This window comes from Ascaphus truei, chromosome 1 (assembly GCF_040206685.1).
Source record: "Ascaphus truei isolate aAscTru1 chromosome 1, aAscTru1.hap1, whole genome shotgun sequence".
Taxonomy (NCBI): Eukaryota; Metazoa; Chordata; class Amphibia; order Anura; family Ascaphidae; genus Ascaphus; species Ascaphus truei.
This window is the reverse complement of record NC_134483.1, coordinates 163,405,358-163,426,248: the sequence shown is the minus strand read 5'-3', so window position 1 is coordinate 163,426,248 and position 20,891 is coordinate 163,405,358. Positions and strand designations below refer to the sequence as shown.

General features: G+C 41.6%; 1 protein-coding gene across 1 annotated transcript in view; it reads left to right on the top strand.

Annotated features, from left to right (window-relative positions):
• LOC142489456 (uncharacterized) overlaps positions 1–20,661 on the top strand; it is a 36,459-nt gene extending 15,798 nt beyond the window's left edge. The window contains exons 2-5 of the mRNA XM_075590295.1: positions 9,138–9,321; positions 9,672–9,977; positions 11,378–11,455; positions 20,510–20,661. Of these exons, the coding sequence (XP_075446410.1) occupies positions 9,138–9,321; positions 9,672–9,977; positions 11,378–11,455; positions 20,510–20,661 (720 nt within the window). The remainder of the gene's footprint in view (positions 1–9,137; positions 9,322–9,671; positions 9,978–11,377; positions 11,456–20,509) is intronic.
• Positions 20,662–20,891: the final 230 nt, after the last annotated feature.

The window sequence follows — 20,891 nt, the reverse complement described above, 5'->3', positions numbered from 1 at the left end:
TTGCCACCGGCTTGGATTTATGGTTCCTTCTTGATATTTTTTTGTTTATTTTTGTGCCATCAGGCAGGGATTAATTTTTCATGTTTATTTGGATTTCAAATGTAATTAGTCATTGGCCTATGATTGTTTTTTTTTTTCATGGTTGGGCATTGCAATTATCTGATGGTGCCGTGAGAATAAGGAGGATGGCCTTCATTCCGGTAGCGGTAAGTATTACCTTTTATTTATTTATTTAGATTGTTCATTGATTCAGAATGTTGCTATCTAGCCCTCCATTGAGGGTTTAGGCAGCCACAGTTACAATCAATTGATAAAATGGCTAGAGTTTGATTACAGTATGTTCTTAAATTAATGTAATTTATATTGTGTTAAATGTTTTTTTTTTTAAACGATTTTCTATGGGATATATCCCTATTAGCAACATTTGGCTAATAGGGCTTTTGCTTATTACAGTGGGGGGTTGTTTTGTTTGGGGTGGTTGATGGGTGTAGTTGCCCCGGCGAGGGTGGTTAGGCCTTACTGGGGTTGTCTCTAGAGGGTTTAACCCCTTGGTTACCTTAGCCATATGCAATGCTTTACTACCCACTAAGATATCCAAGGGGGGTAGGCAGGTCCGTATTTAAGCATAGGCCTACTAAGCCTTGAGCAGCAAATTTCAGGTGGGGTTGGGTGGGAAATTTCAGAGAGGATAGTGCTGCGGTTACCCACCGCTCACTTCCCCACAACAATGAAACTGATGGCCAGGGGATAGCATGGGGCCTCTGTAAAGGTCTCTTGCCTCCTCCTGCAGTGTCGCCCTCCTCCTTCTGCAGCATCGCAGCGTCATTCACAAGGAGATGTATTGCTGTGACAATATGATGTCCCGTGGCGTCCCGTTATCATGGAAACGTGTCACCAGGTGATGTCAGGATGCTGCAAGAGGAGGAAGCAAGGGGGTAGGTAGTGTAGTTTTAAGTTTATATTAAACCCTTTTGTAGTCTATTTTGGCCAGCTAGTATGGAAACCCGTGACTAATTGACCTATGGGCAACTATGGAGTTAATATGTACTGTACTTTATTTTAATTACTATTTTAGCTTCTGTTTCTGGTTGCTTTAGCTTATCTTGCTATGCATATAATGCTCAATATGTTGGCTATTATATACATATACACAAAAATAGATGACATAACCCGGCGCTAATATATGTGAAAAAACAATAAAAAATGAAAAAATGAAAAAATATTGTGTATATAGTCCCAAATGGTGCCAAGTGATGAAATGATAGTTCAATGGTTACAACCTTAAAAGTCCGGTTGGGCACAGACTCAGTTCACAGTTCATCAAAACAGATGGTTCTTCTCATATGTTGTACTTGATCCTGCATATTAAAGATATCAAGCAGAGAACAAACATTGCGCAGTATATTGAGACAAACAATATTATTTCCAAATAGTGATGTATATCTGAATTGCCTACTTACTAGAAGTGGTTAGATCACGTGCAGGGGAGAGAATCTGTTCTTTAAACCTTCCTTCCCTGGAAGCCTCTTGATGTCACACGAACCCCTCGTGGTGTTCCTGGCCTCCGTGGGTATAGAAGGGATCCTTCTGCAGCCCCTGTCTTCAGGAATCCTGTACCTCTTACTCCGTTTAGGGAACAAAAAGAAGAAGGACAGAGGATTGCGCAGCACAATAAATCTTTAATGGCACTTGCCCAAAACCACGATGAAATACTCACAAAAGAAGGTGAGTTAAAATACAATAAAAAGGTGCTCGGCCCAGCACACACACACAGCCGCCTGAGTCACTGGTAGTCCGCTCCGGTACCGCGTGTACCTCGCGTGTATCCGGCGCTCTAGTGTGACGTCACTATCTTCCGTAAGACTCGCGTCTGGGATGACTGGGACACTGCTCCTTAGGCTCCTCCCTACGCGTTTCGTGACGGGGAACGTCACTTCGTCAGGGGATTGTGGAGCCTCATCAATCCCTTGTCACTTTTATAGCCGTCAGATTAACCCCTTATATGAAAAGGGATCTCATATGACTAATGGATGGCAATTAACATTCCTATTAACTGGTAAATGGTACCAGCGGGGTTTAAGGAAGCATGTGAATAAAGCACTATACATATATTAAAATAAATAATGTAAAAGAGCAATGATGATGGACTAAAAACATGAAAAAACTTTAAAATAAACTGGATGGGAGCAAAAAATGTTTTTGAGTCAAAAGTTCATAAGAAGGAAGCTAAATCAAAATCAATATTTAACCCTTTGGGTTGGAGCGTACGCAGAGTGTAGATCCAGAAGGATTCCTGTTGGGATACCCTCTGCAATCTATCACCCCCTCTGACCCCTACCTTTGGGCAGTCTATGCCGATACATGTTAACCCCTCAGGGGACATGTTATGGTGTGTTCTGAAATGGTTGGACACACTGTGTGAAATACATACTGTATGAAAGACAGGGCTAATGTAGGTGATAAAATATCTATTTTTTAATAGGTTTGAAGCAGGGGAGCCCAGAGCTGAACCACATTAATTTCAGCTCGGGGATCCCCTGCTTCCTGAGATACACACCTCCGTACAATGTGTGCTGCCGGTATTTCTCTGCAGTTTAAATGTCCCATCATGGTTAACTATTAGCGCAGGTGACCAGGATATTGAAACTGAAGAGCAATACTGGCACACCCTACAGAGGTAAGTATCTCGGGGGGGAAAATGTTCAAAAAAAAGTGTTATTAAACTGGCGTTTGGTACAAAGAAGTACAATTCATATATACAAGTGTAAGAGATGTTCTATGGCATCAACTTATTTAAAGGTGAAATACCAATAAAGTGCAAAACCAGTGGTATGAAAAATAAAAAATAAGGAATACTTTATAAAGTGCTGCTCAAACCCTTTACAGGATTGCTTCTTTAAGCCTCAACAGTGTTGTAGTCCAGGTGGCGGGGAGCGCAAATATGTGAATAAAAGATAAAAACACAAAATAGTGCAATATGTCTATCCAAAAATAGATTATGTTCTGTGTAACCTATAGATTGCGTACTCACAATCTATCTGTTCATTAAAGCATATCCATCAGTGGTAACAGCATGTCTGGTACATCTAGGTGTGTGGTAACCTTATGAATACAAAATAGAGACTCCCCCATAGCGCAGACTGATATCAAATTTATCAGCAGGTATTTCAAAACATTTCACACTCACATGGTGTCAGAATATACCAGGCACACAAGTAGTGATCACAGTTGGAATCATCGCTGTTCCATGACCCTCAGAGTTACCCCCCCGCTCGTGTCCACAGCTCTCTCTGTGTCTCTCCACTCGATCTCACTCATGGTTGGCTGGCCTCCGCACCTCCTGGCTGGAATACCCGGATGCCGATTCAAGGAAGCAACAGCTCTGTGGTTATCAATCCTGCACAGCTGCAGCATTATGGCACTCTACGCGTTTCACTGGAATACACAGTTTTGTCAGGAGTGCTCTCAAGGTGTGCTATCTTGCTTCAAATACTGCTCTATATGCTATGATTGGTTCAGACTTAATTTGTAACAAAATACTCAATGTGCTATTAGACTGGATACATATTAACACAATGTGTGTGAATAGATACATCATAAAATACATGATTTTACATAGAATGCAATTCCTCAATATCAATACCAATAAAGAGGATCTTTTTTTTTATTGAAATGATGGAATATATTAAGAAATACAGTACATATAAAATCTAGATACCTAAAAAAAAAAAAAATTAAATGTGCATGTACAAAACTAAGACTGGATTTGAACTGAAATTAATAAGAGACAAGTATTAGATCAGGGATAAATCAAAAGACACGGTACAATTAACATAGGGAAAGGGGAACGAACAAGGCAGAAGGCGGGGTCAAAAACAGAGATGTGGATTCTCGGATTAACATCATAGAAACACACTCAAATCTATGTCTATATTTAATCCAAATAGGATTAATGTGCCCAATTGATGAATCCAGAATGTTTCTCTTTTTATCAAGTCCACATCCCTACTTCCTCCCCTCCAGAGTGGTAACACTATTTCAACGTCCTGGTAGATTAACCCCTTAGGTTCTGTGTGCACCAAAGCAAAATGTTTGGCTACACTATGCATCATTAGTTTACATTTTATATTCCCTATATGTTTGAGAATCCTTGTTCTTAAGGGGCGGATTGTCTTACCCACATATTGGAGGCCACATGGGCACTCCATACGAAATGCTACAAATTTTGTCAGGCAATTGATATGTTTGTTAATTTTAAAAGACTTTCCCGGCAAAATAGACTTAAAATGATCTTTCTTTTTTGAGCCGAAATTACATGCTTTGCAATTCTTGCAGCTATAGAAACCTTTAGTTAAATCTAACCATGTCAATATATTCTTGATATTTGGTGCCCTTCTGAACAATACCTGTTGTTTATCAGGGATGTGATTCCCTAATACAGGATTGTTCTTTAGGACATGCCAGTGTCTACCACGAATATTTTTTTTTAATTTTGTTGGCCTCTCCATTAAATTGGGTTATAAAGGGAACCTCACATTTATTATTACTAGTTTCTTGTTTTTTGTAGAACTAATAATAGAACATCTTTGTAAATGTAACGTTTTATTCAGAGCAGTGGAAATATTTGATTCATCATAATTTCTTTCCAATTTTATTTTTCGTTAATATGTCCGATTGTTGGATAAACACATGATCATCTGTGCAATTCCTTCTGAGCCTTCTATACTGCCCATAAGGAATATTTTGCATCCATTTCTCATGATGACAACTGGACTTTAGGATGAAATTATTACTGTCCACTTCTTTAAAGTAGGTCTTTGTTTTAATTACATCATTCTCAAAGTATATAGTTAAATCTAGAAAATGTATTTCAGATTCACTAATCATAAACGTAAATTTAGGGTTAACTGAATTGTTATTTAGGTACACTAGGAAACCATCCAAATTCTCCTTTGTGCCTTTCCATATAAAGATAATATCATCTATGTACCTTCGCCATGTGACCAGGTTCGCGTTGAGTCCCGCCCATCCCCAGATACAGTATAGATGGCTCAGAAGGAATTGCACAGACGATCATGTGTTTATCCAACAATCAGAAATATTAACAAAAAAAATATTTTTTGATGAATCAAATATTTCCACTGCTCAGAATAAAACGTTACATTTACAAAGATCTTCTATTATTAGTTTTACAAAAAAACAAGATACTAGTTATAATAAATTTGAGGTTCCCTTTATAACCCAATTTAATGGAGAGGCCAACAAAATTAAAAATATTCTTCGTAGACATTGGGATGTCCTAAAGCAGGGGTGCGCAAAGTTTTTGGAGTGCCCCCCCCCTGCCCTGGAGTCCCAGCGTTCGCATCCCCCTTGGCTTAGAACCCATTTTCAAATGGTGTCGCAGGTCATGGGTCATCACATCACATGACCCCACAGCGTCATTTGACACGCGTTGTCATGGCGACACATCACATGACCTTGCGGTGTCATTTGACGCCGCGATGCCATGGCGATGTATTGCCGAAGATCCAGCTAGCAGCAGGTAAGGGACGTTACAAAGGCCTCATGTCTCCCCCTGCATTTAATTTAAATAAAAAATAAAGTGCGCAACCAAAAATACCCCAATTGTGATAATAGACGGTGTCTTATAAATATTTATAGTGATTAAGTTATTTAACTTGACCCTCCTTAATTAATCGTGAATAATAATACAATCAAGCACAACCCTACTGTGAAAGTGATTAATTAACATGACCATACAAATCTGTTGGTTAGTGGCGTATGCTGCTAGATGAATGGAGTAGCTCAAACACTCCCAAGAGCTGAAAGTAAAAGAGAAAAACAAGCGCAAAACGCAATAGTGTAGTACTGCACCGACACACTTTATCCGAGCAAATACCCGGTATGTACCTGGCAGATACCTGGAATGCGCCGCTCCTCACCTCTGACAAGCCCCGTTGCATTTGCCTTCCCAGCCTGGGTTCATGCCTGGCTGATGGGCGGCTGATCTGTTAAATGATAATGATTAGGATTTAATAGGCTGCAATGCTTCGCGTGTCTACCAGATGGCATAAATTCATGAATTGTAATGCAGTATATATATATATACTGTGCAGTATTGCACCCAGCTGGAATAAAATGCTTCAATCCCGGCTTGGAAAATAACTCAATGCACTCGGGCAGAAAACAGTCACAAACCTCAATACACCCGGGTATACCCGAATTCGTGGGACTAGCCGAGCTCGAATAAAGTGTGTCGCCAGTGTATATCAAACTCTGTTGAGATATTTATAAAAGGGTAATATATCTGCGTTCATCAAATGGTTAGAACTTAAGCATCTCGTGTATCAATACACAAATTACCACACAGCCGTCGGCGGGATAGGCGATGGTGTAGGAGCCCTCTGATGGAAATCTGCAACACTCTCTGTGCGTCAGTTGGCTCCGTCGCTGTACTTACACGTCACACACGTAGTGCGCGGGGTGCAACGGCACAACTGTTCGACGGGCTGCTAGGCGTGGAGAGGAAGATCCGGTGGTTTCTACCGGTGCAGGGTGAAATTGTATGTGGACTGAGAGACTGTGTGGGGACACACACACAGTGTGACTGTTCCCCCTGAAGGAATCTCTGTGGTCCGCGGTTTCCCTACTGGCCGTTGTGAGACGAGCTGCATGCCAGTGACTTAGTACAGCGACAGAGCCAACTGACGCACAGAGAGTGTTGCAGATTTCCATCAGAGGGCTCCTACACCATCGCCTATCCCGCTGACGGCTGTGTGGTAATTTGTGTATCGATACACGAGATGCTTAAGTTCTAACCATTTGATGAACGCAGATATATTACCCTTTTATAAATATCTCAACAGAGTTTGATATACTTCACTATTGCGTTTTGCGCTTGTTTTTCTCTTTTACTTTCATTTAATTTAAATGCCTTTGGGAAGGGCGCGGGGGCCTCTGTAACTGCCGCACCCCTCATAGCAAATCTTGCACCCCCCAGTTTGCGCACCGCTGTCCTAAATAACGATCCTGTATTAGGGAATCACACCCCTGATAAACCAAAGGTATTGCTCAGAAGGGCACCAAATATCAAGAATAGATTAGCGCCAAACGCTCTACTAAATAAAGTTGAAGTTAATCAGCCATTTTTATGGTTAGATTTATCTAATGGTTTCTACAGCTGCAAGGATTGCAAAGCATATAATTTTGGCTCAAATAAGAAAGATCATTTTAAGTCTAATGTGACGGGATAGTCTTTTAAAATTAACAAACATATTAATTGCAGAACAAAGTTCGTAGCATATCGTATGGAGTGCCCATGTGGCCTCCAATATGTGGGCAAGACAATCCGCCTCTTAAGAACACGGATTCTCGAACATATAGGGAGTATAAAGCGTAAACTAATGATGCATAGTGTAGCCAAACATTTTGCTTTGGTGCAAAATGCAGAACCTAAGGGGTTAATCTACCACGGTTAGATTTACCTAAAGGTTTCTACAGCTGCAAGAATGGCAAAGCATGTAATTTCTGCTCAAAAAAGCAAGATACATTTTAAGTCTAATGTGACGGGGAAGTCTTTTAAAATTTAGAAACATATCAATTGCCGGACAAAGTTCGTAGTATACTGTATCTTCTGGAGTGCTTGGATTTTTGAACATACAGTATAGGGAATAGAAAACGTAAACTAATGATGCATAGTGTAGCCAAACATTTTGCTTTGGTGCACAATGCAGAACCTAAGGGGTTAATCTACCAAGGCATTGAAATAGTGTTACCACACTGGAGGGGAGGAAGTAGGGATGTGGACTTGATAAAAAGAGAAACATTCTGGATTCATCAATTGGGTACATTAATCCCATTTGGATTCAATATAGACATAGATTTGAGTGTGTTTCTATGATGATGTTAATCCGAGAATCCACATCTCTGTTTTTGACCCCGCCTTCTGCCTTGTTCGTTCCCCTTTCCCTATGTTAATTGTACCGTGTCTTTTGATTTATCCCTGATCTAATACTTGTCTCTTATTAATTTCATTTCAAATCACAGTCTAAGTTTTGTATATGCAAATTTTTTTTGTTAGATTTTATATGTATTTCTTAATATATTCTATCATTGCAATAAAAAAATGGATCCTCTTTATATGTATTGATATGGAAGAATTGCATTCTATGTAAAATCATGTATTTTATGATGTATCTATTCACATACATTGGGCCTCATGCAGTAAGCGACGAATATGTGAAATCGGCAAGCTTACCGATTAGTCATGTTATTGGCGATTTTCCCTCTCCGTATGCAGTAAGTGCCGAATCCCTTCAAAATCAAGATGAAAACAAATCCGCCCACTCTCACGATGATTTGCCGATCACACACAGGTGTAACGGCGTGCGTGGCGGGGTGCTGTTACGTTCGCCAATCAAAAATCTTGCTGAATCAGGCGAAGCCAGCATGTATTGGATAGCGCGCCATATTTAAAGGCAACGTGTACTGTTAATCTTTCTCTGTGTTGTTGGGAGTGAGAGAGAGAGAGACGCACAGAGCTGGGCGATTTAATATTTGCATATTGACTGAGAGACTTGTTGTGAATTGTGAAAGCTTTGTCCTTTGTTGTTTTGTTTACATATTTGTCTTGTTTTCTATGTAGAAGTGTTTCGTGTGATTGGCTGTACATTTGTTTTCTGGTTTTTGTGAGTGCTGTAAGTATGCCTGCAAAGCGTGGGAAGAGTGATGCTGGTGTGAGTGGTAGTGCTAATCGTGCGAGTACGCATCAGAGTGAACGTACTGTTCAGGGGAGTGATGTTGCTAGGAGTGCGAGTGCTGTTGCTGGGAGTGTGAGTGCTGTTGCTGGGAGTGGGACTGCTGTTGCTGGGAGTGGGACTGCTGGTGCTGGGAGTGCGAGTGCTGTTGCTTGGAGTGAGAGTGCTGTTGCTGGGAGTGGGAGTGCTGGTAGTGCGAGTGCTGTTGCTGGGAGTGTGAGTGCTGTTGCTGGGAGTGGGAGTGCTGGGAGTGCGAGTGCTATTGCTGGGAGTGGGAGTGCTGGTGCTAGGAGTGCGAGTGCTGTTGGTGGGAGTGGGAGTGCTGCTGGTGGCTCAGTTGCTGATGGGGTGTCTGGTGGTGGCGTGCTTGCTGGTGGCCAGCTTTTGGAGTCTATTCCATTGGAACAAGGAGAGTCCAGTCAGCAGCAGGCAAGCTCTGAGCCTAAACCTGCTCGGAAGAAACGTGTGGAGAAGCCACGTAATCCTCGCTTCAATGACCAGGAAAATAGAGCTCTTGTCACTGGGATTCTGGAGCACTATGACAGTCTCTATGGACATTTAGTAGGTAAGTGTACCTTTCCATTTATTCTTCAAATACATGTGATCCTAGGTCATGTGAGTTTTGTTAATATGCAAATATGGGTACAGAATATCTGTCTATGTTAATTATTGTGGAAACACAGCTTTTTATCATGCGTTTCAAGGACAACTAAACACAGGCGTTCAATTTGCGATAACTGCATACAATATTAATGCAAGCTTGCTTACATGTCTAGGTTTAGTAGTAATGCTCATGTGCTTCACATATTACACCTAAAACAGCATGTTTGCTATCTCTTGGAACAGGTAGCAGTGTAGGAAACTGGTGCTTCTATTATTATGATTTAACGTCATATATTTTGTTTGTATTTCAAGCGCGGACAAGTTCTTCAAGCAAAAATGAAATGTGGGACACAATAATAATTGGTGTCAATGCGTGTGGGAATCGTGTCAGGGACAAGCTGAATTGTCGCAAAAGATTTGACGATATTAGGTCAAAATTGAAAAAGAAAATACAAGACCAACGCGTGCATGCTTCTGGCACTGGAGGTGGCCCGCCACCACAACGTCTGATCTTAACTCCATTGGAGGAGCTGCTTCGGGGAAAATTACTTCCCGTCGTCGTGGAGGGTTTGGCCGGTGACCGGGACATCGGAATTTATCCCTCACAATTTCCACCAGGTGAGAAATCTTACTGTACTAGGCGTGTCGTTTCTTACAGTTATTTAACATATTTCCGCTGCTTTTTATACTGTCTTCACAATATAAGCATACCTACATCTATATATGTATGTCTGTTTCTCTCTCTCTATATATATATATATCTCAAAATAGACATATATGTTGTAGTCCTACTAAAAGCAGTAACTAATATACCACGTGCCATTGCGTGGTCATTTAAATGTGAATTCCCAAAAAGCATTGCTGCAGTGGAAGCAATTGATGGTGGGCGAAGATGGGGAACAACAGGTAGCACACATGTGTAACACATGCTAATGAGAAATTATTACTAGCTACTGGTACAGAACATAAATATGTATAATATAAATGTGTATATTATTTATTTTACTCCTACAAACACGACATTACTGCCTATTCTAATCATGCATCGAATATATTGCATGCAACGGCCTACAAACATAACTTGCACTAACAAATGTATAGTTGTTTAGGAAAAGGTCAATTTTTGCTTGATGTCATATACAGACAGCATAATGAGGCACACGTAGCATATGTTATGTCATTGTGTTCATAACTTGCACACTGCAGACGACTATTTAGCTCCTCTACCATTGTGTTAAAGCAGCTGCAATGAATATGTCATCACAGCATACACGTCAACAGAGGGGGTGGGGTTCAGCACACACCCAAATTACAGGGTCATCTTACGGTCAACTTAGTTCACACCATTTTCACCTGTTTGAAGTAATTGAAAGGTCTGCCTGATTAGGGTTTTTGGGGAAGGGAATACCGTTCTTACAACCTGACTAGCAAAACTGAAGGTAATCACACTCATTTGAAAGCTTAACTCTAGGTACTAAATCCCCCAACAAGTCATTAGTTATCAAACCGTACGTCACACATTCGTTCACTCATATCTATAGTTCAACTGATATCAACAACACATTATCACACACTGCATGTGTTGTGTTGTTGAGTGACAGCCACATTCAGGTGTGCCACAGCTTCTATTAATCTACCACACATATCCTCTACCAAAAACAAATCTTTTTGCAATATGACCACCTTCATGATAACCATTGTGAATGTTCATCTCATGATAGTTATGTACATTATGATACTGATATGACTACACAACATATGTTTTGTATGTACAAATTTAATCAATATATCCTAACGCATTACTGCAGAAACATAGTATGTTGTATGTTAGGGAACTCAAAAGTTCTAAGTACACAGGCATGTACATTGTTATTACAACTATTTATGTTCACTTTCACACACACATTTTCGGTTAAGGAACTTATGCTGTTAGTTACTCATAAATACAGAACATACAATAACTGTTTGTTCAATATTTACACATGTAAATGTACAACTGATGTTATTGTTATATATAGTTGCCCCTGGAGGACATGTGTCACCTGAGACGGAACAAGTGTCTTCACCTGGTTCATGCAGCTCAACACACCTAGAAGGTGAGTGTATGAGGTGGTGCCCATATAATATGTGCACTTCTATATGTTATGTTGTCATGTTCATGATTTGTTTTGCACATGTTCTTTAAATAGGATTACGTTGTGTCAGTGAAAATGAAGTTTAAGACAACATGTATTGTGTTTGTGATGTTAAGTATCATGTAGGAGTTGTAAGTTTAGAGCAACTTTTCATTCATTCTTCTTTCATACTGAGTCCAAACATTATTCGTAAGTCAAGGTAGTTTTTAATGTGACGTTATAAAACGTATGGAAACATGTTAGGTGTTACTTATGACACAGTATAATTACATAGTAAAACAGCAGAGATTAACATGCCATTTCATAATGTGTACATTTATTTTTAGAACATGATGATGAAGATGATGATGATGATGATGCCGCCATAGACACAGAAATGCAATCAAGTGACCATGAAGAGGTTCCCATTGAAACAGTTACACAGCCAAATCGTCCATCAAGTAACACATACGATGCAATAGTAGCTTCTGAGGGAAAAATTGTTGAAGCTGAAAATCGTCGCCATTCTGATCTGATGAGAGTACACGAAAGGATGATATCACTGCAGGAAGAAACGATATCACAATTGTCACATCTCCACAGAGTCTTCATTGAAGTGCCTAAACAATTGCAAAAAATAAACACGTCATTAGAAGCATTAGTTGTTCAGCAAACCCAAGCTAATTACTTGAGAATGACAACAGTACCAAATTTCAACTTTAACACATCACAGGAAGGATCTTTACATGGTGGTCATTTTTCACCCCATGCATTCCCCAGGTCGGGATGTTACCGGTAAAGTAGCAGAAAGTTCTGTGCATGTTCCTGACAACATCCTACCGCTGCCATCTGTAGAAATTCTGGAGCTGACACCTACAAAGGAGGCGGCAAAAACAAAAAAGCACAAGCAGTTACTACTGACCAGTTTTTGGACACAAACAAAAAACCCAAACATGAAACGGACCAACCATCAGTTGTGCACTGTGTACCAACTTGCTCACATGTGTCAGTGGGCACAAGCCCTTTCCGTGATCAGTCACTGCCCACAAGCCCTGCCCGTGAACAGTCACTGGCCACAAGCCCTGCCCATGAACAGTCACTGGCCACAAGCCCTGCCCGTGATCAGTCACTGCCCACAAGCCCTGCCCATGAACAGTCACTGGCCACAAGCCCTGCCCATGAACAGTCACTGGCCACAAGCCCTGCCCGTGATCAGTCACTGGCCAATTTGTCCCTGAGGAAGCTCCTTTGCTGGAGGGAAACGCGCGTTGGACGCGCAATGTTGTCAGTCTCCTACTTGGAGCTGCTTTTATGTAGTGCTTTGTAGTCTTCTGGCTCTATCTATGTAGATTTAAATTGGTCATTTTACTAATACTCAGTGTACATACCTCCTGCTTTATATGTGACATGTTCATTTGGAGTGAGCTATATAATGATTCATTGACTATGATGCTGTGAACAATTGCTTCACTACGCTATGAATCATTCATCCTCCATTATAATAAGCAAGATAATGTAATGAGCACAGCATTTTAACAAGCCCAGGGACTGCACGACCTCTGGCTGTCACAAAATCTAAATCTCCCCTTATCTCCTCATAAAGAGATAAGATTGCTGCTGAACTCAAACAATAGCGACTGACTATCTCCTCCTCACTCATCCCATCTAACAGGGTTCTCTCCCTGTACACACGCGGACGAGGCACAACTTGTCTCCTCTGTCTTCTCCTCTGATCTCCTGTCCCTCGGCCTGTCCCTCTCCCTGTCCCTGTCGTATCTGCGTGCCTGTCCCTGTCACTGTCCCTGTCTCTGTCCCTCCCTTGCCCTATGTCATTCTCTTCATCAGCAAGCATGTCATAAAAAAGAATGTTCCTCCGTCTCCTAAACAATCGCAACATTTTGAAATGAGTAGCTGTGAATGAGCAGGTAATGGGCGTCCTTTAAATAGGTATGTGATGATGTCAGGTGACATAGTAAAAAGCAAGGTGCTACATTAACATATTAAAGTACTTTGCTCACAAGCTGTGTCCATTTGAACAAAGAATTATTTGTTCTGTGTATTCAGCAGGCAATCATGATATTTGCCAATGATGTAACGTGAAGCTTTGTACAAAGATTGTTTGAAAATTATTAGTGTAATGTGCAATGCATGTAACACTTCTGAACGCAACAGTCAGTCATGTAAATAGACAAAAATGTAATGAGGATAGTTGCTATAGAATCAGTTTGAAAGGTGTCACAATGATTAATTACTGTACATGTGTGTATAAGTTAGGTTGAAGTGCTTGTAATGCAGCGGTTACAATGTGAACATGCAATGTGATTGAGTGTCCAATAAGTGACGTCATGAACAAAGGGAGGACCCAAAGTACAGGTAAACATGAGAAGAAAGATGTACATGAAAGTTTAAAGATGCGTTACACATTACAAGCATTGTGTAATGTAAAGCAACATGAATATACGGTGTATGTGTTAGATGTGTGACATGTGTAACATCATATAAAGAATTGTCGCTCAGTTCAGTAAAATGTGTGATATGATGTGAGGTTCTCCTTTAAGAGTTGAGTATAGGATTTTCCCTTGACACATCATCACATGATGAGTAATGTGACACGCAAATGATGAAAACATCTAAAAGTACAATGTTTATCAAATAATACTCGTCAGGTGTGACACAATGCAGTGAATGCCCCCCACACTGTAATGCTAATCACATTTGTATTGTGAGCAATGGAACGTAAACAGTACTATAATGTTATACGTCCCCGTTCCGGCAGCCTTAGCGATCGTTCTCCCCTCCAACTTGCCAACTTTAGTTGGCGGGAGAAATTGGCCATAACATCTCAATTTCTTAGTGCCGATCAGCCCCGATAAGCTGATTTTGCTACTTGAATACAGCCGAATTAAAAAAGTGGCGATAAGTGCCGAAAACAGGCTTATCGGCAGCAGACTGGCCATAACAAAATTATCGGCTACGAAACCTGCCGAAATCAAGCACTTATCGGCGCTTACTGAATCTCAAACCCAATTTTGGCAATAAAATGGCGAAAAAACCCTTATCAACGCTTACTGCATAGAGCCCATTGTGTTAAAATGTATCCAGTCTAATAGCACTTTGAGTATTTTGTGACAAATTAAGTCTGAACCAATCATAGCATATAGAGCAGTATTTAAAGCAAGATAGCACACCTTGAGAGCACTCCTGACGAAACTGGGTAATCTAGTGAACGCGTAGAGTGCCATAATGCTGCAGCTGTGCAGGATTGATAACCACAGCGCTGTTGCTTCCTTGAATCGGCATCCGGGTATTCCAGCTGGGAGGTGCGGAGGCCAGCCAACCATGAGTGAGATTGAGTGGAGTGACGCAGAGAGATGGGGACACAAGCGGGGGGGTAACGCTGAGGGTCATGGAACAGCGCTGACTCCAACTGTGATCCCTACTTGTGTGCCTGATATATTCTGACACCGTGTGAACATTTTTTTTATATACCTGCTGATAAAATTGATATCAGTCTGCGCTATGGGGGAGTCTCTATTTTTTATTCATAAGGTTACCACACACCTACAGTAGATGTACCAGACATGTGTTACCACTGATGGATATGCTTTAAAGAACAGATAGATTGTGAAAACACAATCTATAGGTTACACAGAACATAATCTATTTTTAGATAGACATATTGCACTATTTTGTGTTTTCTATCTATTATTCACATATTTGCGCTCCCCATCACAGTACTTCGGGAAGCAAGGGGTCATCAGAGCTGAAAGTAATGGGATTCAGCTCCGGAGATCCCTGCTTCAAACCTAGTTAAAAAAAAATGTAAACCGAAGAGTTTGGAATCAGGCGGATTATTAACAATCGGATTTTTTAATGCCAAATCTGTGGGTAGTTTTTGGTGTGGGGCATGGATTTGGCCAAATATATCCAGGACATTATGGGGATCGGATTTGGACTGTTCCGCCCATCTCTCATTGCGAGGCTGGGAAATCTCCCAGTATTGTATGTCTGCAGCTATGAGCCAAACTGATACAGTATGTCATTTAAATTATTTCATGCTTTGAATTTTTGAACAACAAATTGAATCAATTAAAAAGTTGTGTCCAAGACAATGTGGACAGCAGGCAGACTTGTTGCACATGCTGTGGTCCTGCCCCAAAATCGTCCCAGTCTGGGACTCAATTAAAGACTGGTTGAACATAATTACAGGTAAACCCGTCCCATTAGACCCATAGCTGTTCCTCCTGAACAGGCCAGCAACCGGGTTCACTAAAGGCGAAAACAAACTGATAGCTCACTTTGCTATGGCGATGAGGGGGGAGACTGCAGCACGATGGAAACATAACATAATCCCTTCAATTTCAAACATTAGACATAGAATTTGGACGGTATGCCAGATGGAAATGCTAACAAGCTTAGTCAATGACACTGGCGAAAATTTTGAAAAAGTATGGGCACCATGGTTAGCCCAGAAAGATATCCGGGGAGTGGAGAGGTCCTCAATTTGGCTTTAATAGGAACAAATGCGTTCTCCCTTAAGGGAGTGCTTATTGACGGAACCTACAACACACTAGAATAGAAACGCCCACCCCCCCCCCCCCCACCCCATCACCCCGTAGGACCAAGAAGGGACACACAAGACAATGAGAGAGACAAATCAGTTGTGAACCGGACGTCCTACGGGGTACGCAGAAAGTCCTCAGACGCAGAGAACCAGTATGGGGGAGGCAGAAGCGGACCCACGGAAGGAGATCCCCCTAACCCCCATACTCCCCCCCCCTCCCCTTTCTCGCTTCCCCTTTTCCATCCCCCTTGTCTGTCGTCCCCCCCCCCCCCCCTCCCCGGGTCCTAACCGGAGATCCCCCCCCCCAGTATGTCTGTCGGTCTTCCCAGTTTGTCCAAAGACGTCCACCAATTTACAGAAGAATTGTCACATGCAGTAAACTGTCACGGTACGCGGCTGAGAGATTATCTACTGTATGTATATTATGTACTGAACAAAATAAAAAATTTAAGTTGGAAAAAAAAAAAAAAAGTTGGCACATTTGTACTAACAGATTCTTAAATGTGTACTGCGTAAAAAATGTCAGTGCTAACAAGTAATACAAATCCTTAAAAGAAAGTGTGTGATATTTATGAACACTGATACAGGGAAACTGCTGCACACCACATAGAAAAACATAAAGGATGCAACTACTGGTGCTCCTGGTTCAGGATTCTCTGCGATGATCCAGCTTACAATGAAAGGTATAAAGAACAGGGCTCCACAGAATTTTCAATACTAATTTATTGCCAACAAAATGACTTGACGTTTCGGCCACACTTGGCCTTTCTCAAAAGCAGAATGGCATTGCCATGGAAAATTCATATGTATGAACACTTCATACATGATGCATCATTTGTTGTGTGAAATTATTTTGATGCACCCCTCCCTTTCAATACCTGATTGATACAATTTAAATTAAAACAGAATTATGTTTTATTATTTTTATCGCTAGTATTGGTATACAGTATATTCATTTTAGTTAATATTATTTATATTAGCCATGCTGCGAAAATAATTCATTTTGTTAACCTAAATAATGAAACATCTGTGCTGCATCAAATACATTTTCAGTTGATATAGAGCTGAACTTATTTCTGCGCTAACACTGTCACATACACGCTTACCCATGTGCACGTGTGTGTGTGTGTGTGTGCACATGTGTATGTGGGGAAAGGAGTTAACAAAAAAAAACAGATCTCTAGTTATTCCCATTCACCTCCTTGTAGTTCATTAAAAATGACCACTCAAACCCAAAAACTGCCACACTACACCCCAATTAAGCTGCCATCTCCAGTATTAATTTCAGGGCTTGTTCCTCAAGAGTTCTTGGTCCCCCGTATAGTTCTGTAGGAACATATATAATATTATTTATTTATAAAATGTTTTACCAGGAAGTAATACATTGAGAGTTACCTCTCGTTTTCAAGTATGTCTTGGGCATAGAGTTATGACAAATAATACATGGCTACAAATACAGTTACATAAGTGAACAGAGTATACATTATATACAAGACATTGCATGCACAGTTAAAGATAATGTATATTATAGGCGTATGTAACAGTTACAGACCAGATTAAAATGTGAGACAGTTTTAGTTTTGAAAGAAATTAGACTGTATACTGTATGTGGTGGCTGTGAGAGTCTCTGGTAGATTGTTCCATTTTACGGTGCATGGTAAGGGAAGGAGGAGCGGCCGGATACTTTGTTGAACTTGAGACCATGAACAGTCTTTTGGAGTCAGATCTCAGATGATAAGTGCTGCATGTGGTAGGGGTGAGGAGCTTGTTCAGATAGACGGGTAGCTTGCCCAGAAAGTATTTGAAGGAAAGACAGGAAAGATGAACTTTGCGCCTAGGCTCAAGTGATGACCAATCTAGTTCTTTGAGCATTTCGCAGTGAAGTGAGGTATTAGTGTTATACAGTGTGTGTAATTAGAACAATAACCCAATTTATCAAACTGTGAAAATGCAGCCAATCTCTTCTAAAGGTTAAATTAGAGCTCAAAAGATTATTTATTACATTTTAGATTTAATATTACAAAAGTCGTACAGTGCTTATTATAGAAACAAGGATTAAAAAAACATACAGTAAATAGATTCAGAAAGTTTATAAAATAAAAAGGAATAAAACAGAAAACCTAATGCGTTACCAGCGAATAATGTTAGATTTTGCAAGAGGCCATGAAGTAGAGAATATGAAATCCACGTGTATCAAGTACACGTACACACCTCCAGGTGAATCTCCTTATGGATTCCAATGCTCCACTTTAATGCCCAAACCTTTCAACTAAGACAAAGAACAGATGCTAAGAGCGGACTTTGTGAATGTGTCTTACCTATAGCTCCCATTTATCATTCTCTCTTTTCTGTGACACTTTTACATCAAGCTTCTCTGATAAAGGTGAATTGTTTAGTTTCCATACAATCTGAGATTATAAAATACCTCTCTCCTTTAACCACCAGATTAATGATACCCGCATCCTTGCGCTCCTAGTTACCCGATGAACACATATCACTCCCGGTGATAGTCTAACCGGTATCCTTGATTGGGAAACTAATTGTAACAGTGTTTCCCCCCGCCCAGTGGGAGATTTGACCAATACCTCGTGTGTGGTGCATGCTACCTGTTGATAAGCAGGAGGGCTGAGTCATCCGCCGATGAATGTGGGGACACAAGACAGGTTTCTGGGTACATACCCCACGTGGTTCTACAGCAGTGCAGCACCTCAATCTGCCATAGGATCTAGATTTATGGAGGCGATCTCCTATAGTAGAAATACTTCCTCTCCTGGTAAGATCACATACCAGGCAGGAGGTATATAAACAGGAACGCTTTACTTGGGTCAGCACTCACAACACGGCAATGGACTGCCCAATTACAGTCTCTGAGTTGGCTACCCAGCTGTAGGATGGTCCCTGGACAACCACTACGGGTCAAGGGCCCCCAAAGCTGTCCTAGCTCTTCCCTACCCTTCTAGTAGAGGCAGAGGTAAAGTCAACACTAACTCTCCACCAAGGGCAAGAGGCACAGAGAAGGCCCAATGCTCAAGCACTCTGATGTGTGACCTGCCTCTCTCAAGTGAGAGGGAGAGGAACTACTAAATTTGGGCGACAATCACCCTTAAGTACAGCCAGGAGGAGGGCACCAGTTCTGATCCAGGATTGGTTATACTCAGACATGGTTCCACCTCCTCCCCATGTCACTCAAGGTTACTGCAGGGAGTGGGGAAAACTCAAGATTACTACTGGCAGGCCTGCTCTTACCAGGGCTTACTGCCAGTGTGGGCAGACTGGTAGCCAGAAAATCAGTCCTGGCTACATAATTATTTAATATTTGCAAGGCAGGTATCTTCTCACATTTTATATGATTACAAACAAGTACTTTTGTCACTTACAGATTTATACCTACCATTATTATGGGTCAATAGACATTAATTATCTTACATAATATTAATCTGTAATGATACTGAATAGAGTGTCCCCTCTGACACCTTTGGATCTGCTGTTTAAGGGAATGTATTACTTCTTGGCTCCAGCAGATCGAATCAGGGCCTCAGACAGATTTTCCAGGGCCCAGGACTAGCGTTTCCCCCCCCCCCCGTCACACTCTCCCCCTCTCTGCTATCACTTAATTACCCACCTCTCCCTCAATCCCACCTGCAGACAAAAACCAAACACAATACAATACCCCCTCCCCCAAAATATAATACCTCCTCCCCAAAATACAATACCCCCTCCCCAAAATACAATACCCCCCACCCAAAATACAAAACTCCCCCACCCAAATACACACACACACACACACACACACAACCTACCTTTGAGGCGGTCTGAGGCCTCTGGTGCAGCGTATTTCCCCAGCTGCTGCCAGACATCAATTCCATGCCGGGCCTCCCTTTCTGCAAGACCAGGTCTCTCTTCCGCTGATGCGTGCCGGAAGCTGGGGAAGTCGTGCTCAGCACCCTGGTGGGAGAGGGGCCCAGCCTGGAAAAGAGGGGCCTCCAGCAGCTGGGGAATGCCTGGGGCCAGCAGTCGCAACCAGAGGCCTGGCAGCCAGACTGGGCCCAACTTCTAGCACAAGTTTACCAGGCCCCCCCCACAGCCGCCCGGCCCCCTGTTGACAGCCCTGTATAGAATATTACCTGCTGTTGTATCTGTAAACTCTTAAGTGTAATTTTAATGTAAGCATGGCTTTCCTTAATGGTTTTATTGCCACCCTAGTCTTGGACCCATGAGTTTCCATGATGAACCCACAAGAAACAGACTAAAAAAATAAATCTTAAAGAGAAGATTACCGGGGGCGTGGCTTGGACAGCGATGGCTGTATATATCTGAAGCTCCTCCAATCAAATCCCCAATCCAGATTAATATTATCTTAAATTTGGCTGAAAGAAAATTAAATTATTAAAACCGAGAAGTACTGGAAATGAGGATAATTTAGAGATTAAATTTGGAAAAATGGAACATTATTTAACCCCACAAAATTAAAGATAAAAAAAGTACAACCTGGGCGATAGAGGCCACGCTCCTAATTCTCATCCCTAAATTGCTGGGATTCGATCACGGCATTGGGCTGACTTTCCCCCCGCCCGACAGGAATCATCCATCAGACGGGTTGCCACGGAGGAAACGCTCGGCATGATCCGAGCAAGATACAGTGCTCAGGGGGTGAGTGAGACCTGAGGAAGCAGACGGGGCGGACATCTTATCTCCGCTACAGCAGGGTGGCCGAGACTGGAGAGTAGCCTCCTCCAGAGGGTGGGAAGCGCTTCAAGTTCTGGTGGTCGAGAGAGGCTATACCGGAGTGAGCAAGGTCCCCGGCCGGGGGAGGAGAGCAAAGAACAGTGTGCGAATGCCGACTTGAGCCTGGCC